Genomic DNA, 22,152 nt, shown 5'->3' with positions numbered 1-22,152 from the left:
GAAACTGTGGCATATATATACAATGGAATATTACTCCGCCATGAGGAATGACAAAATTATGGCATTCGCAGGCAAATGGATGAAATTGGAGGGTATCATGCTAAGTGAGATAAGCCAATCTCAAAAAACTAAAGGACGAATGATCTCGCTGATAAGCGGATGAGGACATACGGGGGTGGGGGGTAGGAGGGGTTAGTGTTAGGGTTAGGGTTAGGTTTAGGGTTAGGGATAAGGAGGGTGGTAAGAATGAGGAAGAAAGGAATGTATAGAGGGAAAAGAGGGGTGGGAGGGGAGGGGGGAAGGGGAAAAAATAACAAAATGAATCAAACAACATTGCCCTATGTAAATTTAAGATTTTTAATTAAAATTAAAAATTAAAAAAAATTAAAAAATAAAAATAAATAAATAAATAAAAAGCTTCTGCCACACAAAGGAAACAACAATATGAAAAGAACCTACACATGGGAGAAAACATATGCCTGTTTATCTTCTGACAGAATTAATATCCAGAATACATAAAGAACTTAAGAAAACTTCCTTAAAAATCAACCTAATTAATGGCTGGGGCTATAGCTCAGTTGGTAGAGTACTTGCCTCACAAGCACAAGGTCCTGGGTTCAGCACCGCAAATAATAATAAATAATAATAATAATAATAATAAATTAACCCAATTAATAAATGTGCAAATGAACTAAATATACATTTTTCCAAAGAAAAAATTCAAATGGCCAACAAATACATGAAAAAATGTTCAACACCTTAGTAATTAGGGAAATGCAAGTCAAACTATAATGAAATCTCATCTCACTCCCCTTAAAAGGCAGCCATCAAGAATACAAACAATAACAAATGCTGGAGAGAAAGGAACACTGTTACATTGTTGGTGTGACTGTAAATTACACCATTGTGGAAATCAGTATGGAGTTTCCTCAAAAGATGAGGAACGAAACCACCATATGGCCCAGCTATACCCCTTCTCGGTATTTATCCTAAAGAAATAAAGTCAGCATACTACAGTGACACACACATGCACACGCATGTTTATAGCAGCAGAGTTCACAACAGCCAAACCATGGCACCAGCCTAGGCGTCTGTCAATGGATGAATGGATAAAGAAAATGTGGTATATAAACAAGATGGAATTTTATTTAGCCATAAAGAATAAAATTATGTCATTGCAGGACAACAGACAGAACTTAAGAACATTGAGTGAGACAAACCAAACTCAGAAAGTCAGAAGTCCTATGTTTTCTCTTAAATGTGGAAGCTAGATAGGAAAATGGGGAAAATGTCATGGGAAGTTGATTTCAGGAAAATCAAAGGGAGGTCAGTGGCGAGAGGAATGGGACCAACCGGAGGGTGAGAAGGGAGGGAAAGAGGAGATACCAGGGAATGATATTGGACAGATTGCATTGTTATAGTGTGTGCACGTGTGCATGTGTGACAATGAACCCAACCATCATGTCCAATTATAATGTACAAAAAAATATGAGAAGAAAGATTTAGCTTCAGCTCCTGTTGGAGTGGGTGGGGGCTCACAGCACACCCTCCTTCTCCTCCCCAGGGACATGATCCTCATCATGCAGGGCTTTTGGTCTGTGGTGGCCACCAATTGGGTAAGAAAGGAGACTGGGTCTGCTGGCTTAAAGGTGAGCCCCCGAGAACTGTCCCTGCCCAGGCTGACAAGCACTCTGGTCCTCCCTGCTTGCCTGGCATCACCCACATGCTTCACATGGCCAGAAACTCTGCCTGTTGCTGTCACCACCACCCCAATCTGGCCCCAAATCACCAAGCAGGGCCTGCTGAGACAACACCATGAATCCCACTGGGCCTCAAGCAACCATGGGCTACCAGAGAGATGACCTGGGTTCTGGGTGTTTGTTGAGGGACCAGGCAGCTCACACTCTGCAGGTGCTCTGCCCCACTTCTAACCTGGGAAGGGTAGTGCTCAAGGGTCCTCGGACCCACCACTATGAACAGTTCCCTTGCCCTTTCTCTTTGTGTGGAAGGCTCTTTCCTAGACCTTCAGACTTGAGCACGTGCCACCCTCCTGGGGAGGTCTTCCCTGGCTCCATTTAAAACTAGACTCTTCCTTGTGGACGACCTGTTTCCCCAATTTATGTGTGTATTGTGATTCTGGGGATAGAAATTTGAGGCACTCCCTCACTGAGCTACAGCTTTTTATTTTGATGTTGTCTTGCTAAGTTGGCTGGATTGACCAAGAACATGTGACCCTCCTGACTCCGTTGATCATTGCTGTGGTGTGCACGAGGACTGGCCTGCTGTTGCCTAGCAAGACCCACATGCTTCACATGGGTGGAGCATGTATTCTTGTCTCACACAGAACAAACTTTATTATCTTGAAATCTGCTTCCCCACTCCAGTGAACTCCAGGAGAGCAGACCTTATTCACTCTTTCAGAACAGAGCGGAGCACAGAGCAGATGGTCAATCAATACCTAACAAATTAACAGATGGAGACCTGGCTTCTACTAACTCCTCAGTAAATATAAGTTACTCCCTTTCTTCTCTTCCTTACCTGTCACCACTGATAGGATGAAGACAGTCCCCTGTGTTTCCGCATCTGGCTGTCCCCAAAGGGCCCACGTGATCAGACTTCAGGAAGAGCCAAGGCAGTTTCTGCCCCTACAAAGCCAATGTGCTAGGTGAGTGCTGTCCCCTTTCCAGCCTGGCCCTAGCTCTGGGGAGAGGGTGCCCAGTGCTCCGGTCCAGGCTGGGGCAGCTGAGTCCTTGTCCCCAGGGCCAGGGCTGCAGGGGGCTTGAGAAGTCTGACTGTGTCATCTCCTACCAGATCGCCCTTGGCAGCTGTGAGAACTCACTGCATTGGGGAGTGAGTTGGCTGTGCCGCATGGGCACTGAGCAGGAAGAGGATGCCTCTATCCCCTAAGCTGCCTTTGACCAATCTCTTGTCCCTTGTCACTGGACAGACGTACCGGATACCTGACCTTCAGCCTCCCCAAGTTTCCCCGCTACTTGTTTTTTCATGCCTCTCCCCATGTGCACTATGGTCTGAACAATTTTTATTTGAGTATAATAGGAAGTTTTGAGTTAGGGCAATGTCTGGTGTTTGCAGGGAGGTCTGGGTGAAGGGAACAGAAATGGGAGGGGGGCCACTGGCCCAACCATGTGCCCAGGCTCTCCCCTGCCCAGAGGCCCCTCTGCCTGGCCCACTGAGGACACACTATTCATGGGAGGCTCAGGAGACTCCCACCTGTGACTCAGCCCCCCATTTTCAGTGCTCAGCTAGAATTTGATTGTAATCCAAATAGAAAAAGGCAGAGGTGGAGAGCTCTCCCTCCAAGGGGCCCTGTGACTCTTCCTGCCCCATCCTGCTCAGTCAGGGAGAGAAAAGCACCTGTGGGGCTGTTCTCCACCTGCCATGAGTGACATTCCTTGAGGTCCCACAAGAGCCATGAAGCAGGGGCTCCCTCCAGGGCTAGTGGGCTCTGGCATCCTTGTTCTTCCCTGTCCCATGCTGCCCCCAGAACAGCCCTCCTTGCTCTGCTCTGCCCCTCGTCCCTTCGTCCTGCCCACTCAGCCCTCAGGACTTGCCTTGTGGACAGAGCCTGCAGTTCTGGAATATCCATGGCTGCTCTGACCTGAGCTCTTAGTGTCCAGAGACTGGCCTGGAGCCAGCAGGAAGGTGAGTAGCCATGAACTCCACCTTTCCTCTCCCCTCACCTCCCTTAACTTGGTCAGTGAGAAAAAGCTGTCTGTGCTGGGCGTGGTCACACATGTCTGTAACCCGTGACTCAGGAAGCAGGAGGATCACAAGTTCAAGGCCAGCCTCAGCAAATTAGTGAGACCCTAAGCAACTTAGCAAGATTATCTCAAAACTGATTATGAATAAGGGGGCTGGGAAAGTAGATCAGTGATAAAGGGCCCCTGGGGTCAGTTCCCAGTATTGAAAAAGAGAGACAGACAGAGAGAGAGAGAGAGAGAGAGAGAGAAGGCTGTCTATTAACCTGCTGTGTAGAGGTGAAGTTCAGTGGAGTGGTTCAGATGCCAGATTAAACCTGATAACGTTCGTCCCTTGGGTCCTTCCCCTCATTTGACTACTTTGTTCTACATGCTAAACACACATCTTGGGTTTTCAGAAACGTATGGGTGTCTTAGCACTGGGTGCTAAGAAGGGTAACACAGACATGCCCAATCCCCAAACCACTCTTCCTTCCAGGACAGCCACTCCCAGGGCTGGCTCCTCACCCCTCCCACTTTGAACCTACAAAACCTTCAGCTCAGAGAGCAGCTCTGCAGTTCCCACTCTGTTAATCCAGTGCCCACCAGGAGGTCAGTATCCTGAAATGTCAGGCGAGTGCCAGATTGGGGGTGGCTGGGAAAGACCACATTGCCCTGCCCAGTTCCTGGCTCCAACATCGTCTAGATGCTCCTACTGCTTCTTCAAGCACCACTGGATCTCTTGACTGGGGCCTCTACCTCCCTGTTCTTTCCCATGGACACCCCATCTCAACAGACAACTCCATCTGGCCTGAGTTCCCTTCCCCTCCTCTGCTGAGTGATCAGAGCTTTGCTCATTCACATGCAAGACTGGCCCACCAACCCAGTTCAGCTGCTCCCATTGGTCCTGTTTGTCCTGAACCACGCTGGAGCTTTGGTGGGTAAGTGGGATACCAGGTCAGTCAGGGGATTTCTGGATGTAAAGGGAGCTCAAGAGGTTGAACAGCATAGAGAGGAGCCCATTTGGGTATAGGCTGTGATCTCAGCAGGGGTAGTAAGAGCAACCAAGCTGACCAGCAAAGCAATTGGCCAATTGCCATAGCATGCAGGAGGCACTGGGTTCCCTCCTCAGTACTGCAAGCAATACAAAACAAAAATAGAATGGGCAGGCCCTAGAAAATGCTTTTTAAGTGCTTGCTGGAATCTCCTGGAAACCTTCCAAAATTCAATGTCTGTGATCAAACCCTAGGGACTGCTTACATTGCACTAGGGTCATGGAAAATTCCACAGGTAAGTAGAAGGTGCAGCCTGTGCTGTGAACCATTGCACTGGAGTTAGACCTGCCTTCCAATCCCAGCTGCCTACTTACTAGCTTGGTGAGCTTGTCAACTCACAGAACCTCCTTTAGTCTGTGTCCTTATTTCAAAGCAATAAGGTGGCAAAGGCTGTTTTGTGATGGTGCTCAGAGAAGCAGGCCAGGCGCTGGCCCCTGACTCAGCAGCACGGTGCTGGTCCAGGACATCCCCTGCCTTCTGCTGCTCAAGGTGAAGGGGGTCCCGCTCATCAAAGACTTTGCAGAGATGATGGGGCCACTTCAGAGCTTCCACACCTGACCTGTTCATCAGTACCTACCCCCCCCCCAAGTCTGATAAGTGAGATGGCCACGCTGCTCCCCTACTGGGGCTGCAACCCCACCTTGGTCGGCAGGGCTAGGCCCTCCACCCTGCTCACCTCTGGCTCTCTCCTTTCCAGGAAACACGTAGTTGAACAAGATACTGGAGATGACCTACCAGGGTGGAGACCTAGGGAAGTGTCATCAGGCAGGTGGGTGGTAGTGTCCTAGGGCAAATTCCAGGTTGCAACTCACCAGACCTTCCCCTGCTCTCACCTTAGGTCTGGAGTCTTTGAAAGATACACCTGCTCCACAAATCATCAAGACACACTTGCGCATGGCCCTGCTTCCCCAGAGTCTGCAGGACCAGATCAAGGTGAGTGGCAGGGGGGCAGCCACTAGGCCATTCCAGCTTAGGTCCCGTTCTGCTGGGAAGGTATCTCAAAGGTTTGTCTGCACTCAAGTGGGAAGGCCACCTGCTCTCATGCTGGCAGGCAGGGATCAAGACAAGGAGGAGACTGAGACTTTTTGTGTGGGGATGGTACTAGGAATTGAACCTAGGGCTTTTAACCACTGAGCCACATCCCTGGCCCTTTTAAAATATTTGAGAGACAGGATATTGATAAGTTGCTTAGGGCCTCCTAAATTGCCGTGGCTGGCTTTGAATTGGCATCCTCCTGCTTCAGCCTCCTGAGCCACTGAAATTAAAGGCATGTGTCATCAAGCCTGGCTGAGTGAAATTCTCTCATCCAGACCTGAGAACAGGAGGGCTCATGTGTTCAGAGGCTCACAGAGGGGCTGAAGGCTCTTCCGCTGCCTTGTTCTCATCTGGGTGTGTGGTGGAATTCAAGGGGTGAGATTAGTATGAAGCACAGCTCCAGGGACCAGCCAGGGTTTCACATCAAAGCTGCATTCAAATGCCAGCTGCCGTAGCCATCCATGAGATCTCAAGCAAGTCAGCCTCAAGGCCTCAGGGTCTTCCTTTGTCAAGCTGAGACAGACTCCCCCACAGGGGTGCTGTGAAGGGTGCCAGGCAGGCAGGATGGGAGGCAGTACTGGAGTGTGTGTACGTGGGTGGTGTAGCTGGCAGTGGGTGTTGTCTGTCCCTGCAGGTGATCTATGTTGCCCGCAATGCAAAGGATGTGGCCATCTCCTATTACAACTTCTACAAAATGGCTAAGTTTTACCCTGACCCTGGCACCTGGGACAGCTTCCTGGAGAAGTTCATGGATGGACAAGGTGAGCCCCAATCTGGAGGAAGGAGAGGGCTGGAGCTGAGGAAGGCACCTAGAACTCATACCAACCCCTGTTGGTGCCCCTTCCCCAGTGTCCTATGGGTCGTGGTACCAGCACGTGCAGGAGTGGTGGGAGCTGAGCCAAACCCACCCTGTGCTCTACCTCTTCTATGAAGACCTGAACGAGGTGAGACTGCCTGCCGCCAATTCCATCCAGGACCCACCTGGGGGACAGAAGCCTTGGAGGCCCTGCCAAGGCCTTCAGGACCTTCCCCTTTGGCAGGCCCTCCCAGTCCGGGATTCCTAACATTGCCTTCTGGGACTGTGACTACAGAGCCAGCTCGGCTCAGGACCCAGCACGGCCCTCACCTCCTAGCACCTGGGCAGCTGCACATGTGGTCACAGATCAGCAGTTTGTTGTTTCCACGTCTCCCTGCCCAGGGCTGTGCCAAGCCTGGGGCCACATTTCTAAAAGAAGACTGTCCCTGCCCTCTCTCCTAAGACATCAGGCAGGGCTCACTCCAGGACACTAAGGCAGAGAGCTAATAGTTTTCCTCCATGCAAAGAGGCCCAGAGTCAAGGAGCTGGGGCCAAGAGGTTTCCAAGTAGAAGTGGTCAGCTCTCTCGTGACACCAGAGAGGGAACTTCTCTTGTGTTTCCTCAGTAAACAATCCAAGCCTCCTCTGAACAAACTTTCTGCAGCTCTAGAACCTGAAAAGGGAAATTCAGAAGATCGTGGACTTTCTGGGGTACATCCTGTCAGAGGAGACTGTGGATCACACTGTCCAGCACACTCCTTCAAGGAGATGAAAAAGAATCCCATGGCTAACTGCAGCATGTTTCCAACTCATATCCTAAACCACAGTATTTCTCCCTTTATGAGGAAAGGTGGGTGCCCAGACAGGGAGGGTATCTGGGGAGGGAAGGGTAGAAGCAGTTGCCAGATCCTGCCCTGAGTCTCTTGGGACTACCTGTGTATGGGACTCCAACATTCCTCTGTCCTTCCCTAGGCATTGCTGGAGACTACAATCTGCCTTCACTGTGGCCCAGAATGAGTGCTTTGATGCCCACTGTGCTGAGAAGATGGCAGGCTGCAAGCTCAACTTTCGCTGCAGCTCTGAGTGGTGTCATGGGGGCCACTGCAGGGGGAGCATGGGCACAAGCATGACCCACAACCTCAGGAAGAAAATACAAACACAGACTCACACCTGTACTCCCAGCTCTCAGGAGACTGAGGCAGGAAGATCCCCAAGTTCAAGGCCAGCCTAGGCTACCTCAAAATAAAGTAACATTAAAAAAAAAGGGGGGGTGCGGGCAGAGAAGGTCACAAATGCAGCTGAGTGGTAGAGTGCGGGTGGGTTCAATTCCCAACATCACCAAAAAATAAAAATTAAAAAATCGATATAATCTGTTCGACATGGAGATTCTCTTGGAAGAATCTCTGGACTAAGTAGGGCCCTCTGCCCACTACACCCTGCAATGCCCACCTGCCCATTCTGGGCAGGGAAAGAGGGTCTGCAGACGAAAGGCCAAGGAGACACGGGAGAGAGGGAAGAATATTTATTTGATCCCGGAAAATCCTCTCTTGCCTTCTCCCGTGAGGATGGCAGCAGCAGACCTCCAGTCTGCCAATCAGCTTCACTTTTTCTTGGGCTCCTTACAAGCCACCACGTACCTCTGGGCCACATTGAGGGGAGGGGAGTAGCCATCTGCATAGGAGGTATCTTCAAAGAGAACTGAGTAGTCATCTTGAGGCTGGTAGGGCAAACAGGAAGGGCAGGTCAGAGGCTGCCAGGACAGGCCAGCTTCCTCCTGACCTGGAGCCCTAGCCCAGCAGGAACCCTGAGAGCTCCCAGCCTCTCCCGTCCTCATCTCACTCTGGAGTCCAGAGGTCCAGATGCTCACCCCCGTCCCTGCTGCTTCAGAAGCAGTCTCCAAGGACAGGGATAAAGGATGGGAAATAAGAGACTCACTGCCCACAGGGTCAGACTAGACCTGCAAGGGTGTCTGGGCCATTCAGAAGCCCTGTGTTGAGAGGACTGAGGACAGCCCAGAGAGCATGCAGGTGTCCTGGAGGCAAGGGAGAATAGCCTTTAGCCTGCATCAGGTTGCCTGTGACCGAAGTCACGTGTCAGTGTCAGTAAGAGCTGGGGTGACAGTGGGAGTCAGGAGACACTGGTACATGTTCCTAGCTTGGGCTTGGAGTCCAATTATGGTCAAAGTAAAGAAGGACAGGAGGGAAGCACAAGCCACTCACTGGGGGCAGGCTCAGGCTCCAAGGCTGGGCAGGAGGGATTCAGAAGGCAGATGCAGGTCCTTGAAGTTGCAAGGCCATGAGAGGAGAAAAGGGAAGGACTCCCAAGATGACCCCATGCTCTGTCTGGGGTCCTGGGTCAATGAAGGCCTCTCCACGGAGGCTGCCTTACCCGCTGTGGGGGTGTGTGGATCAGGGCACGATAGAAGCAGGTGGTCTGGGGATACAGGGCCAACACCAGCTGCTCCTTCTGGAATAAGGCCTCGGGGTCAGTCTCAGGGTTGGCTTTCCACTGAGGCAGTGGGATGATGCGCCGGCGGCTCAGGGTGTGTCTCCTGAGGGGACACTGAATCAGCCCAGGGCCAGAGGGACCACATGCCAGGAGTCTGGCCACCCCATTCCCAGCTGGTCACTCACTCTTTGCCTTCTTCATCAATGTCATCTACCTCATACCTGTGGGGAGTGGAAGGAGAACACTGGGTGTAGCCAGGTGCCCAATGCAAGCCAGGGAGCCAGGAAGAGGAGGAGGAGATGGAGGAGTGGGAAAGTGGCCTGAGGAGCCCAGTGCCTCCACACCTCCCAGACCAGGTGCCCTCTGGGGAAGCTCTTGTCCCACTGAGCAGAGAGACTGAAAAATGTCAGCCAAGCAGGTGTGGTGAGGAAGGCACAGCCCGGGGAGGGGTGTGCACTCACTTGTTGGTGGCATGGCTGTAACTGACCACCTCTGCCAGGATCCACTGTTCATCCCCATCCACAGCCTTGACCCGTGCAGCCACCTTGTCTCCAGGCTTGGCCACATAGTCCCCTGAGGCTGGAATGGCTCCACAGAGGGGTGGGGGCCTGTGAGTAGAAGGAGCGTTATTCTGGGCCTGGACACCAGGCCCCCCTGCTGTCTGCCGCCCTCACTTGTCACCAGGCTTCCCGATCCACAGGGGCAGGGTCATAGCCGACTGCTGCAGCAAGGTCATCAGCACCCCTCTGCGCATGGTCTTCCGAGGCGGCTCCGAATCATTGTACAGACCTGCGATCTTGGCCGCTGTGGGAAGGAGGCAAGCCCTTGAGAACCCCGGGATGGGCACCTGTACTGGGACACCCAGCACCCTGCCCCATGCTGTCAGAGGAGCTCAGCAGGGAGCCCCCACTTATCACCAAGAGTCCAGCACCCTCCCTGCCTGTCCACCATATGTCCAAGTCTGGGCCTTGACAAGCTAAAAAGCCAGGGTGATGAGGTGTGGGCACAGTGGTTACCCTTGGCAGGGGAAACCAGAGTTCCAAAGGGTGGTTTGGAGGTGCAGTCACCTCCTGTCTCCTGACCTGGGTGCTGTTTGCCCGAGTATGCTGGGTCAGCAAAACCTGCAGGGAGCCTGACCCTTCTGTGCCCTTTTCTAACCATCTGTGTGGCAATTCACCCAAGAGTTGAGAAACAATTATTCCATGTGGACCTTTGTCCTCTCAGGCATGACTCCACTCAAGTCAACCTCCATCAAAACCAAACTGGAAAGTAAAAAGATAGAGGGCCAAGGAATCCGCCCCCTGTGCCAAGAAAGGCAAGGAAGCCAGGGCAGTGGCATCTGTAGGTCTTGGAAGGCAGCCCCTGGGTGGCAGCCACACTTTTGCCTTGCTGCAGGACACAGGGTGGAGCTCTGCCAAACCCTCCAGGTTCCCAGCACAGCAAGAAGCAGAGTGGGAGGTGGGAGGAAGGAAGGAGGCACAGGCCTTGGGTCACAGGAGAGAGAGAACCAGGAGGCATGGCCATAATCGCCTCAGTCTTGGGGAGAACTAGGGAAACCCCGTGCAGTGATAACCTATCAGTATCACTGGCTGCCCAGCAGAAAGCCTGATGGGTGCCCTCAGGAGCTCCAACTCTGCCTGCTCAGAAAACCCCACATGTCCCCTCCAACTTACCAATCCGCCTCTCTTCCAACAACGACTTGATCTCAGCAATCTTATCCAGGGCTTTGCGGAGGATGCTGAGGGTAGAAAGGCAGAGAAGAGGTCTGGTGGCATGCACGGCAGAGGCTTCCTTTTCTGCTTATGCCAGACTGGGTTCTTTAGGCCAAACTTACTGCTGCACAGAGACCCTGAGGACAGCCGTGGCCCATAAGGACCGTTCACCAAGGACCGCCACATATAAGGCACACAAGGGTGCTGGAAACCTCCTCTCACACAGTGACACCACAGCCATTTCAACATCCTAGTACAACACACACTTGTGAGTGGCAGTGCTACCGTAAACAAACCTGCTGCATGGCCAGTGGTATAAAAGTTGAGCATGTACAATTATGTACACATTATGTACAGTACGCTATACGCGATAACTGTGCTACTAGTTGGGGGGGGTTATTTGTTTTTTTTGTATTGCACTTAACCACTGAGCCACATTCCCAGCCCTTTTGATTTTATATTTTGAGACAGGGTTTTGCTAAATTGCCTAGGGCCTCGCTAAGTTGCCGAGACTGGCCTTGAACTGGTGATCCTCCTTGCCTCAGTCCCAAGCTGCTGGGATTGCAGGTGTGCACACCATGCCCAGTTGTGCTACTAGTATGGGCATTAACTTCACTTTTGATTGTCAGATTGTACTCCTTCTACTTATTAAATAAAGAAATTAACAAGAAAACAATATGTCCTGTGACACCAGCAGCTGCCTCTCATGTTTACCGCATCTCGTTTGCATGGAGAGGTCACATGGAGTGTGGCCTCTAGTATCTAGATTTGCCTAGGTTCTCTATCATGTTCTCACAACCAGAGGCTGCCTAACAGATGTGTGTTACATCTCAGAATGTTAAATAATCCATGCCTGTTTGTTTGTAATCTATGTGTGCGTGTGTGTGTGTTTTCCTGGGGATCAAAATCAGGCCTGGTGCATGCCAGGCTAGTGCTCTATCACCAAGCTAAATCCCCAGTCCTGGTTCATCTTGAAAGTACAAATGGAAAGGCAGTAGGAAGTAGCAGGCCTAAGGCCCTAGGATAAAGCAGGACCCTCAAGAGGTAAGCGAGTCAGGCTGAGCTGCCTTTGCTGACAGCACTTGATGTATCCTGCAGAGAAGCAGCTGTAGCTCTGGCAGTTCTAACAAAGTGTTGGGGTGAGGAGGAAAGAAGTGAAAACCTGGACCCTCCCTAGGTAGGGCAGAAAAAAAGGAGAACCCCAAAATGCTGTGGAGATAGTCCTGGCTAAGAGCAGTGCTGGGCTCCAAGATATTCATCCGTGTAAGTCCACAACCATGCGCAGACCCCTGCACCGACTTGCAGCCCCAGGAGGCCAAGGAAGTCAGCTTATGGAGGTCCTGGGTTGGTAGAAACCAAGGGGCCCAGCAGCAGCTATCATGGCAAAACCTTGATGGAGGCAGGCTTCTCTCTCTCTCTCTCTTCCCCTCCCCCCAGTACTGAGTATTGAACCCAGGGACACGCCCCCACTAAACTACATCCTCAGTCCTTTTTTACTTACTTATTTTTAATTCAGAGACTGGGTCTTGCTAAGTTGCCCAAACTGGTCTTGAACTTGCAATCCTCCTGCCTCACCTTTGGCGTAGCTGGGATTACAGGCAAGCACCACTACAACCTGTCAAGGCAGGCTTCTTATTCAAAATTTTGGGGAATGGCCCCAGAGAACATTTCAAGAGTAATCAGCAGCAAAGTGCTCCACCACGGGTCATTTTATTCCCTGCTCCCACAACAGACCCCAGCCCATTTCTTAGCAAAGCTTTACTGAACACCCCTTGGTAGAAAGATCTCTGTCCAACAGGAAGGAGAAACCTGAACAAGCACAAGACAATTCCAGAATGTGACCCTGTGGGTATCCAGAGCATGTGACTCCTGGCACTCAGCAGGCAGAGGTCAGAGGCCAGGGGACAGCAAAAAAAGGCCACTACATCAAAGCAGGGCAGGGAAACAGCCACCCCACTGTGTGGGGCACTCAACTTCAGTGGGGCTGGGGTGTGGGGCAGGAAAGGATTAGCCACCATAAGCTCAAGAATACTAGGACACTGGCAATCAAGCAGCCCAGAAAGCAGAGAAAGAATAAAAGCCAGTAGATCAGCTGGGCACAGTGGCGCACATCTGTAAACCCAGTGGCTTGGGAGGCTGAGAAAGGAGGAGCATAGTTCAAAGCCAGACTCAGCAAAAAGCAAGGAACTAAGCCACTCAGTGAGACCCTGTCTCTAAATAAAATACGAAATAGGGCTGGCGATGTGGCTCAGTGGTTGAGTGCCCCTGAGTTCAATCCCCAGTACCCAAAAAAATTAAAATTAAAATTAAAAATAAATAAAAGCCAGTAGATCAAAGGGAACTCTGAAAGTCTGGTCATTGATGCTGGACCCATTTGGAGGACACAGTTTTTGTACAGTATGTCCAAAGTTCTATTCCATGTGATATCAAACAAGTGGTTATCAACCCTATCTGGACATTAGAATCTCCTGGTGACAATGCCAATTGTTTCAGCAAGAATCATGAAATGGATACTCAAACTAATGGGTCTGAAGTGAAACAGGATGTTTGCATAGTTACAAAGTATCTCACAGAAGATACTCACTGATTATGTGATGCTGAAGAAAGTCAGAAGATACCACCTCAACCAAGGGACAAGCAGCCTCTTGGGCCTTCTAGTAGGCCGCACCAGGACCACACATCTGTGCTGCCATTGCCCAAAGCACAAAACCCGAAGCCAGCAGTGAGGAAACGTCAGACACATCTAAGTGAAGAGATGTGCTACAAGATGACAAATCATGAAAGGCCAAAACAGCCTGGAAGTGTTCCAGACTGAAGAAAACCAGAGATATGACACTAAATGCAATGGCAACCTGCACTAGAAAAATAGCCCAGGACATGAGTAGAAAATGAAATATGAAGGTCTCTCCTTCATGACTGCATATCTGAGTTAACGTCCTGACTGAGAATTCTATACTATACGGTCGTATAAGAACGTCTCTGTTGCTGGGAGCTGCCGTGTAATTCCAGAGACTTGAGAGGCTGAGGAAGGAGGATTACAAGTCTGAAGCCAGCCTAGGCACCACAGTGAGACCATGTCTCAAAATAATTATAATAATAAAAAGAGGACTGAGGATGAAGCTCAGTGGTAAAATGCCCTGGGTTCAATACCCAGTACTGAGCAGGGTGGATAAATGACTCTCCTTAGGAAACATTAATGCGTGTTGTAGTAGGCAGATCAGTGCACACAGTGAGACCCAGGGGCACGGTCCTCCCCACCTAGCCTGTGAGTACTCTGTCTTGCCCATGCTCAAACTTTTGATCCTGCTTCCTAGGCCTCCTGAGAAGCTGGGATTTCAGGAGTGCACCCCCAGGCCCAGCTCAGAAATGGCTCTTGAACCCATCTTTGCTCCCCTTCCCCACTGCCACTGTCCCATTCACTTCCAGCACCACTAGAGGCCTAGTCTCCTACCTGGCCTTGAGCCCACCCGACCACTCTTTTTTATTCCTGCTTTAAGTCTTCATTGGCCTCAACAGTCCCCAGGATGAGGCCCACAGTACAGGAGGCCTTGGTGTCCTGCCTGCCTCTTCTCCAGTCATGAGACCTGCTCTCTGGACTGGGCCCTTGAAGGCAGGGTCCTCCCTGGATTCATGTGTCACCTGCAGAGGTGGCCCAGCACCAGTCTCAAGTAAGCATCAGCAAAGCCTACAGAATGGTAGGCAGAAGGCAAAGAAAACCAACGGTGCGAATGCAGGACAGAGCCTGAGGGAGCCACACAGGAGGGAAGAGCCCTGGGGCCATTAGCAATGCTGGACATGCGGAATGGCCACGCAGGCAGCCTCTGGGTCCCTGAACAAGCTCGGCCGTTATTTAAACTGCAGACTGCAACTCATTATGTAATCATAAAATTATTATCTTGAGATAACCTGCATTAAAAAGTAAATAAGTAATAGCTTATACTTAGTAACAGTAATGACAAACTTTTGCCCCTATTCTATGATATATAGTCATGTAAAATAAATGTACACTGTGGAAATACACCGTTTTGTCATCTACTAGGGTATTAAAGAATATAGAAGTTAGGTTTCAACTCAGATTTTTAGTGGATTACATAGCCCATCTGAGGTCTGTTTTCTTATCTTTAAATGGGGGTAATATTGCAAACTACCTCAAAGGAAAGTCATGTGGATCAAATGAGATAAATATAAAAAGTACCTGGAATGTACCAGGAGCACAATAAGGTCACAGAGCAGCCTTTATAATCATTACCGGGCCACAATACACAATGCAGCTAAACTGTGGGGGGCGGCCAGAACACTGGCACCTGGCATTTCCTGTTTATTCCCATTTTAGGTTCACGATCCTATAGGGAGTGATTGTCCCAACTTTCCTGAGTTCCTGAGGAAGGCAACTAAGTTCCAGCAGAAGCGACGCCCCGGGTCATAGGACTAGTGAATGGCAGTGCTGGGACCTGACTCAAGCTGTGCTGCCAGGTACCGAGTGACAGGCCTCCCTGGAGGAGGCACTAGGAGATTGGGAACCAGGGAAGAGGCCAGGCAGGTTGACTATCCTCCACAGGAGGAGACGCAGGCCAGGGGCTCTAGTGCGCAGGCGCCCACAGCCCAGCGCCCAGGCTAGGAAGGGTAAGGGGGGCAACAGCGGGGCGGGACAGTACTCACTTGCACTCAGCCTCCGCATCGGCCTTGGCGGTGGTGTAGAGGCCTCGCAGCTTTGTCCGGTAATAAGGAGAAACTGTAGAGTGAGCACAGGGGTAAGAAGGCATGGGCTAGGCGCAGGCGGTGCCACACAGCAGTGCTTCCAGGAAACCAGAGCCAGACTTGGGTGTATGGGCTTCACTGGCTCAGCAGTGTTCCCAAGGGCTGACGACCTGCTATTGAGCAAGTTCCCGGTTCCATATGATACAGAGGCTGCCACCCCCACATCTAAGGCAGCATTTTCCACTTTTCCATATCATGACACACGCGGAAAACACTTGTCAGCAAAAACAGATGGACAATTTTCACAAAGTTACTCAGAACTGGAAAGCACAGCCCAGAGGTGTGACCACCCGTGAGCTCCAGGGTACATGCAGGGCCGGCTGAGAGGACAGCTACGCTCCACAAAACCCCCACACCAGCTGGCAAGGTAACTTTTTGCTCAGAAGTTTCTCTAGATGTAGTATCAAGTCACGGGCTTTATGAGGGATTCTGAGGTTCTTTAGAGATGATCGGTCCCATTACCAGTCTCCTGGGTCACTTAAGGTCACTCAGCCTAGGGCACACTGCCTCTCTGGTCCAAGGCAGGTTCCTTTGGAACATGCAGATGCATGTCAAAGTCCCTTTTGAAAGTAGTAACCACTCCCAGTCAGCTCACACCCCCTTCCTCAGCCCCTCCCCCTCCTGAGCCCAGCTACTCACTCTTGTTCTCTGTCTGCATCCGCTCATGGGTCTTCTGGATATTCACTAGGTTGTGTTCACTCCTTGAACGCTCTTCCTGTGAGCATGAGGTTGAGGGAACATGTGGGAGGCCTTCATTTGGCACCCTGCACCCTATGCCAAAGGCCCCATCCCATCAGTCCAAATGTAGGACAAGTTCAAGACAAGCTTTTCCTGACTAATAATGCAGGAACATAACAAAAGCCATTAAAAGTTAAATCACAAGTTATCCTTTAATGACACTCTTTATCACAAAGAAATAAATTACAGATTCAAAGGAATCACCATTGAAGTTCCAGGTGACTTCTTTGCAGAAATTGACAAACTTATTCTCAAATTCATGAAAACTCAAGGGACCCACATTAGCCCAAACGATCTTGGGAAAAAAAAGTTGAAGGACTCACGCTTCCCAATCTCAAAATCTACTACAAAGCTACAATCATCAAAAGGGCGAGGTGGGCTGGGGTGGAGCTCAGTGGCACAGCACTTGCCTAGCATGCTTGAAGCCCTGGGTTCCATCCCCAGCCCCCAACAGCAAAAACAAAAACAAGACAGCACAGTGGCACACTCCCATAATGCAGGAGGCTGAGGCAGAAGGACCACATGTTTGATGGGGTCAAAAAAGGGATGGGGATGTAGCTCAGTGATAGAGCATTCCCAGTTTCAATTCCTAGTACCACCAATAAAAGAGAGGAAAGAAGGTGTCACTAGCACATGGATCGAGAATCGAGAGTCCAAAAATTAGCACACACAGCTGTGATCAATTGATTTGGGGAAGAAGATGGGAGGTGGATGTATTGGTACAATTCTTCCCCATATAATGGTCCCTGGGAGCGGGGCTGCAAGTGCAGATGTTGGAGTCAGGGACAACCCCTCAGGAGAAATGAAACTCTTCCTTTTAGCCTTTTGTGGGAATTTTTAAGTACCGGAGGTGTAGGTTGTGCCTTTACCCCATGTGGCAAAATGGGGCAAACGGTGAACATAGCCTCATGGTGGAGAGAGTCCATATTCTGTTCCTCATAACTGACCCCATGTGGATGGACTAATAGGGAATGAACTAGACTGTACTGCTGCCAGCAATCTAGACTAGCACAGTGGCCAAATCTAACATCCCTTTCAAGAGTGGAAAAGTGTAGGTAAAAACCACTGACCAAGGAGAGAAGGACTCTCTCTCCAAGAGAGAGTGAACATGAGGTTGGGAGGACATGAGGGAGGCCTTCGTTTGGCACCCTGCATCTGAGGTAAAAGAACGATTATTCTTTTAGAATAGTTATGTGATGAAAGAAGTCAGTATTATTTTAAAACCTAAGAGAGGCTCAGAACAAGAGAATATGGTGACCCTTCACTCTTACACCAGATGCCTGCCAAGAGCACTTCTGCTTCTGGAAGTTGGCCAGGCCAAATGGAAGCTGGCAAACCTGAGTGGTCTTCTGAGAGATGGCTACGTGGGATGGTGACAAACTGAACAGAACCCTAATGCTGTGCCAGCACTTTTTCATGTTCTTCAAATTTTATTTCATTGATAAACTATTTTTATAGCAGTTTTAAGTTTATAAAAATTGAGCAGACAGCACAGAAAGTTCCCATATTCCTGCTCTCCTTGATGCAGTTTCCCCAATTACTCACTTCTTGCTTCAGTGTGGCACATCTGCCACAATAAAGAACCAGGACTGACACACTTTCAACTGAAGCCCATGGATTGATAAGGCCCCTCTGTGTTGTACGGCCCCATGGGTTTTGGCAAATGCTTATTGTCAGGTACCCGCCATTACAGTATATTATAGTGATGGCTGCACAATTTTGAATATACTCAAAATTACTGGATTACACACTTTAAATAGGGCATAGGATGCTATGTGAATTACCTCCCATATAGCTGCTAAATGAAAAGAATCCAAGAATCCTGTACGTAACAGAAAATCCAACAGGAATCCTCGTCATACCCTGAACCCCCTCCTCACCCCGTCCTCGTTCCCGCATTCACATTCTCCCTGAACACAAGCCCACCTGCACTCCTCCACAGCCCTGCATCACAGCTCTGATCCTCTCAAGGGCTGAAGGGCTGTGGCTTCCTACCTGGGTCTGCTTGATCAGCTGATGGAGCTCTGTGAGAAGTTCCGCAATGCGGGAATCGGCAGACACGAGGGCCATGGTATGTGAGGGTGCCTGGCGGGGAACAGGGGACAGGAGAGGATGTCAGGCTCAAGGAACATACTAATGTATTTTCTTCCCTTTTTTTTTTTTTTTTTTGTAACCTGGGATTGAACTCAGGGGCACTCAAACACTGAGCCACATCCTCAGGCCTATTTTGTATTTTATCTAGAGATAGGGTCTCACTGGGTTGCTTAGTGCCTTGCTTTTACTAGGATGGCTTTGAACTCAAGATCCTCCTGCCTCAGCCTCCAGAGCCACTGGTATTACAGGCGTACGCCATCACCCCGGGCTTCTGCCTCTTTAGATTTGCCTGTATTACAATTTATTTCCTCATAGTACTGAATAATATTCCATTGTTTTGGTATACTACATTTTGTATATGAATTCATCAACTGATGGCCATTTGAGTTGTGTCCACTTTTTGGCCATTGTGAATAATGCTGCTATGAACACTCACATACAGTTTTTGTGTGGATATTTCTTTTTTTTTTTCATGTTCTGGGAATGCACCTAGGCATGGGTATCCATCACTGAATTATATGGTAACACTACATTTAACGTGCAGAGGAACTGCCTATTTCCAAAGTGGGTGAACCATTTTACATTCCCACTGGCAATGTATGAGGGTTCCGCTACCTCTGCATCTGTATCAACCCATGCTATCTATTGCTTGTCTTTTTTATTACAGCCATCCTAGTAAGTCTGAAGTGGTATCTCGTTGCAGTTTTGATTAACATGTCCCTGATGACTAATGACAGGGAGAATCTTTTCATGTACTTATTGGTCATTTATGTATATTATTTGGAGAATTGGTTCATGCATGTCAAGTTGTGTTGTCATTTTATTAATGAGTTATGTCCTTGGATGTTTTTAATTGTTATGAAATCCAATTTCTCTTTTTTCTTTAGTCACTTGTGACATTGACTACTTTTTACCACATGTGCAACACTGTTTTTACCATCACAGCTTTACAAAATGCTTTTTCACATAGAGAAGAACATGTTCCTTTAAAAAAATACACACACACACACACACACACACACACACACACTTGTATTATCTATAATCACAGGAAATACCTGATCTAGAGTTTAGATCAGAAACTGGAAGCCAGGTACAGTATAAGCACATACCTGTAATCCCAGCAGTTCGGGAGGCTGAGGCAGGAGGACTGCAAGTTCAAAGCTAGCCTCAGCAATTTAGCAAGACTCTAAGCAATTTAGCAAGATCCTGACTCAAAATAAAAAATAAAAAGGGCTGGGGATGTGGCTCAGTGGTTAAGTGCCCTGGGTTCATTTCCTGGTACAAAAAAAAAAAAAAAAAAAAAAAAAAAAATCCTCTCAACTTAGAAATATTACAACAATTCTGAAACTAGGCTCTTCAACATCTTTTCCTCCCTGTCCCAAGAAAAAAGTTGGCTGCTACCAACATATTCAATAGAGAATGTCTCCTTCCTATCTATACACAGAGATATTTCCCTCTTAATTCATTCACTCAATAATATTTGCTAGGAATCTACTCTGTAGCAAGTACAAGAGCTATATAACAGTGAATGAGACTGTCTTGCTCTTAGGAAACAGTTCAGAAAGGAACACAGACATTAAACAGTCATGCACTGCAGAATGCCATTTCAATCAAGAATAGACCAGATATATGATGGTGGCTGCATAATATTATAATGGAGCTGAAAAATTTCTATTACCTAGTATTTTTACCATAACTTTCCTATGCATAGGTACACAAAAACTTACCATTTTGTGACAATTACCTACAGTATTTAGTACAGTAACATGCTGTACAGAGTTGTAGCCTAGAAAAAACAGGCTATAGCCTTATAGCCCAGTAGTGTAGCAAACTACATAATCTGGGTTTGTGTAGGTGCACTTTATAATGCACAATGAAAACACCTAAAAATGCATTTCTCAGAATGCATTCCTACAGCTAGGTGCCGTATGACTACAGTTCCATATAATTATTCATAGGAGAAATAAGCACTAAAGAAGACAGAGGACAAAATAGATAATAGATAAACCTGAATACATAATGACAGAGGTCAAAGAACTGAAAACAAATTCTCGGGCAGAAAGGACCTGCCAAGCTGAGCACAGTGGCATGTGCCTGTAATCCCAGCTACTCAGCAAGCTGAGGCAGAAGGATCATAAATTGGAGGCCATCCTGAACAACTTAATGAGCTTCTGTCTCAAAATAAAATTTAGAAAGGGCTAGGGATGTAGCTCAGTGGTAGAGAGCTTGCCTCGAATGGGCCAAAGCCCTGAGAAGTTCTGGGTTCAATCCCCAGCACTGGAAAAAAAAAAAAAAAAAAAAAAAAAAAAAGACATACCAATTACCAAGTGCCAAAGAGAATATGCACAGCCAATCAGACACCCAGAAATGAAACTAAACCTCAAGCATAAATATGTGCTAACAGAATGATGGTGAAGGAAGCGCGTGGGATTGGGGGCGGGGGTGGTTAATAAGGGGCTGTGACCAACTGCATCAAATCCCGCTACAGGACCCAGAACTAACTTACCATTGAACTTGGTGACCCAGAGATCATTGGTGGCTTTGGAAAACCACCAATGGACTGTTTCAGTGGACTAGCGGAGCAAACAGCCTGCCTGAAGGGAACTGAAAAGAGACTGGAAAAGGTTGCTAATGAGGCTAGCCCTTGGATGCAAGTGAGAGCAGACAAATGAGGCTAACTGGAGGTAACTGGGAGGTGAAGGAGCGTGAATGAGGTTGGGCACTTTTGGGGTAAGGAGAAAAAAGTGCTGGTGTCCAGGACTCATCCTCACTGCTCATCTTCTCGCGCCTGACCGAGTACACCACTCGGGGCGGGTCCCCATAGGCCAAGTTGAGTGCGGCGCTACCTCCCAACCTCGCCCCGGGACTACAGGGCGCACGCGCAGACCCTGGGTGGCTGGCGCCAGGCCCTCCCTGAACCCCGCCCCTTCCCGCGCAGGGCGCGTGCGCACAGCCCCTCGAGGGTGGCCCTCAGCGAGGCCCGGCAACCGAGCGCGGAGGAAGGACTTTGGCCCGGCCCGCCTTTCTCAGGGTTTCCCAGGCCCCGCGGCACAGCCCCACCTACCGAGTCTCGAGCGGAACAAACACGTCGCGCTGAAAATTGCGACGGCGGTAGCAGGCGCGTGTGGCGAACGCTTTTCAGAGTGTGCGGATGGTAACGCAACTGCGTTCGAAGATTCGCGGCACGTCGAGAACCACACACGCTTTTTTTTTTTCCTTTTATGAGCTTGGGCGAGCGCTGAGGGCCCTTGTGCGCATGCGTAGCGGATCCTTATGCGCATGCGCAACCCTTCCTCTGTGACGTGCCGCGCTGCCTCTTGGGAAATGTGGTTTTTATAGTGACACCTGTGCTCGAGTCAGCAAACCGTGGTGCTTGTGTCTTCAGTGTCTTCTCCCGCACCCCAAAGCTTCTGTACAACGCAGATGTACTTAAAAGAGACTGTGGAGGGCTCACCTAGCATGCGAGAGACCATGGGTTCCATCCTCAGCATCTAAGGGGTAAAAAAAGGGAGAGCAGATTTTTGATGGGGAAGAAGGGACCCCCCCCCGCCCCAGGGAGTATAAAAGAACTCTGCACTTTCAACTCAGTATTGCTGTGAACATAAAACTGCTCTAAAAAATGAGGTCTTCTTTTTTTAAGAATTAGAAACAAATTATAAACAGTTATTTATTCCAGAAATCACAATTTTACAGATTCTTCTCAGGAATTTAAGAATGTGGATATGCAAACATTTAGGTACTCTGGTGTTTATCGGAGACCATCTTGTATCTTATGATTTCTTGCAGAACCCTGTGTAATATGCAATTGTATGTTGA

General features: G+C 49.2%; 1 protein-coding gene and 1 pseudogene across 4 annotated transcripts in view; one reads left to right on the top strand and one right to left on the bottom strand.

Annotated features, from left to right (window-relative positions):
* Positions 1-5,479: 5,479 nt before the first annotated feature.
* Positions 5,480-7,995, top strand: LOC306649499 (sulfotransferase 1A1-like; annotated as a pseudogene). Its single transcript has 7 exons — positions 5,480-5,522; positions 5,592-5,686; positions 6,423-6,549; positions 6,638-6,732; positions 7,254-7,433; positions 7,556-7,707; positions 7,982-7,995. The product of its transcript is annotated as a sulfotransferase 1A1-like (transcript).
* A 96-nt stretch (positions 7,996-8,091) lies between these two features.
* Positions 8,092-22,152, bottom strand: part of SGF29 (SAGA complex associated factor 29) — a 209,538-nt gene continuing 195,477 nt past the window's right edge. The window contains exons 1-10 of one of the 3 annotated variants that reach the window (XM_079121529.1): positions 21,503-21,572; positions 18,235-18,327; positions 16,141-16,216; positions 15,403-15,475; positions 10,705-10,769; positions 9,706-9,835; positions 9,493-9,639; positions 9,217-9,252; positions 8,972-9,134; positions 8,092-8,300 (exon numbers count right to left, since the gene is read on the bottom strand). In XM_079121529.1, coding sequence (XP_078977655.1) covers positions 8,184-8,300; positions 8,972-9,134; positions 9,217-9,252; positions 9,493-9,639; positions 9,706-9,835; positions 10,705-10,769; positions 15,403-15,475; positions 16,141-16,216; positions 18,235-18,309 — 882 coding nt within the window. In that variant the 5' untranslated portion in view covers positions 18,310-18,327; positions 21,503-21,572 and the 3' untranslated portion in view covers positions 8,092-8,183. Of the gene's footprint in view, positions 8,301-8,971; positions 9,135-9,216; positions 9,253-9,492; positions 9,640-9,705; positions 9,836-10,704; positions 10,770-15,402; positions 15,476-16,140; positions 16,217-18,234; positions 18,328-21,400; positions 21,573-22,152 lie in introns of those variants that run through there. The other 2 variants (XM_079121528.1, XM_079121530.1) reach the window with 2 other exon arrangements.

This window comes from Sciurus vulgaris (genome assembly GCF_902686455.1).
Source record: "Sciurus vulgaris genome assembly, chromosome: 18".
NCBI lineage: Eukaryota > Metazoa > Chordata > Mammalia > Rodentia > Sciuridae > Sciurus > Sciurus vulgaris.
Note: the sequence above shows the minus strand (reverse complement) of the source record. Positions and strands in the feature narration are given on the sequence as shown.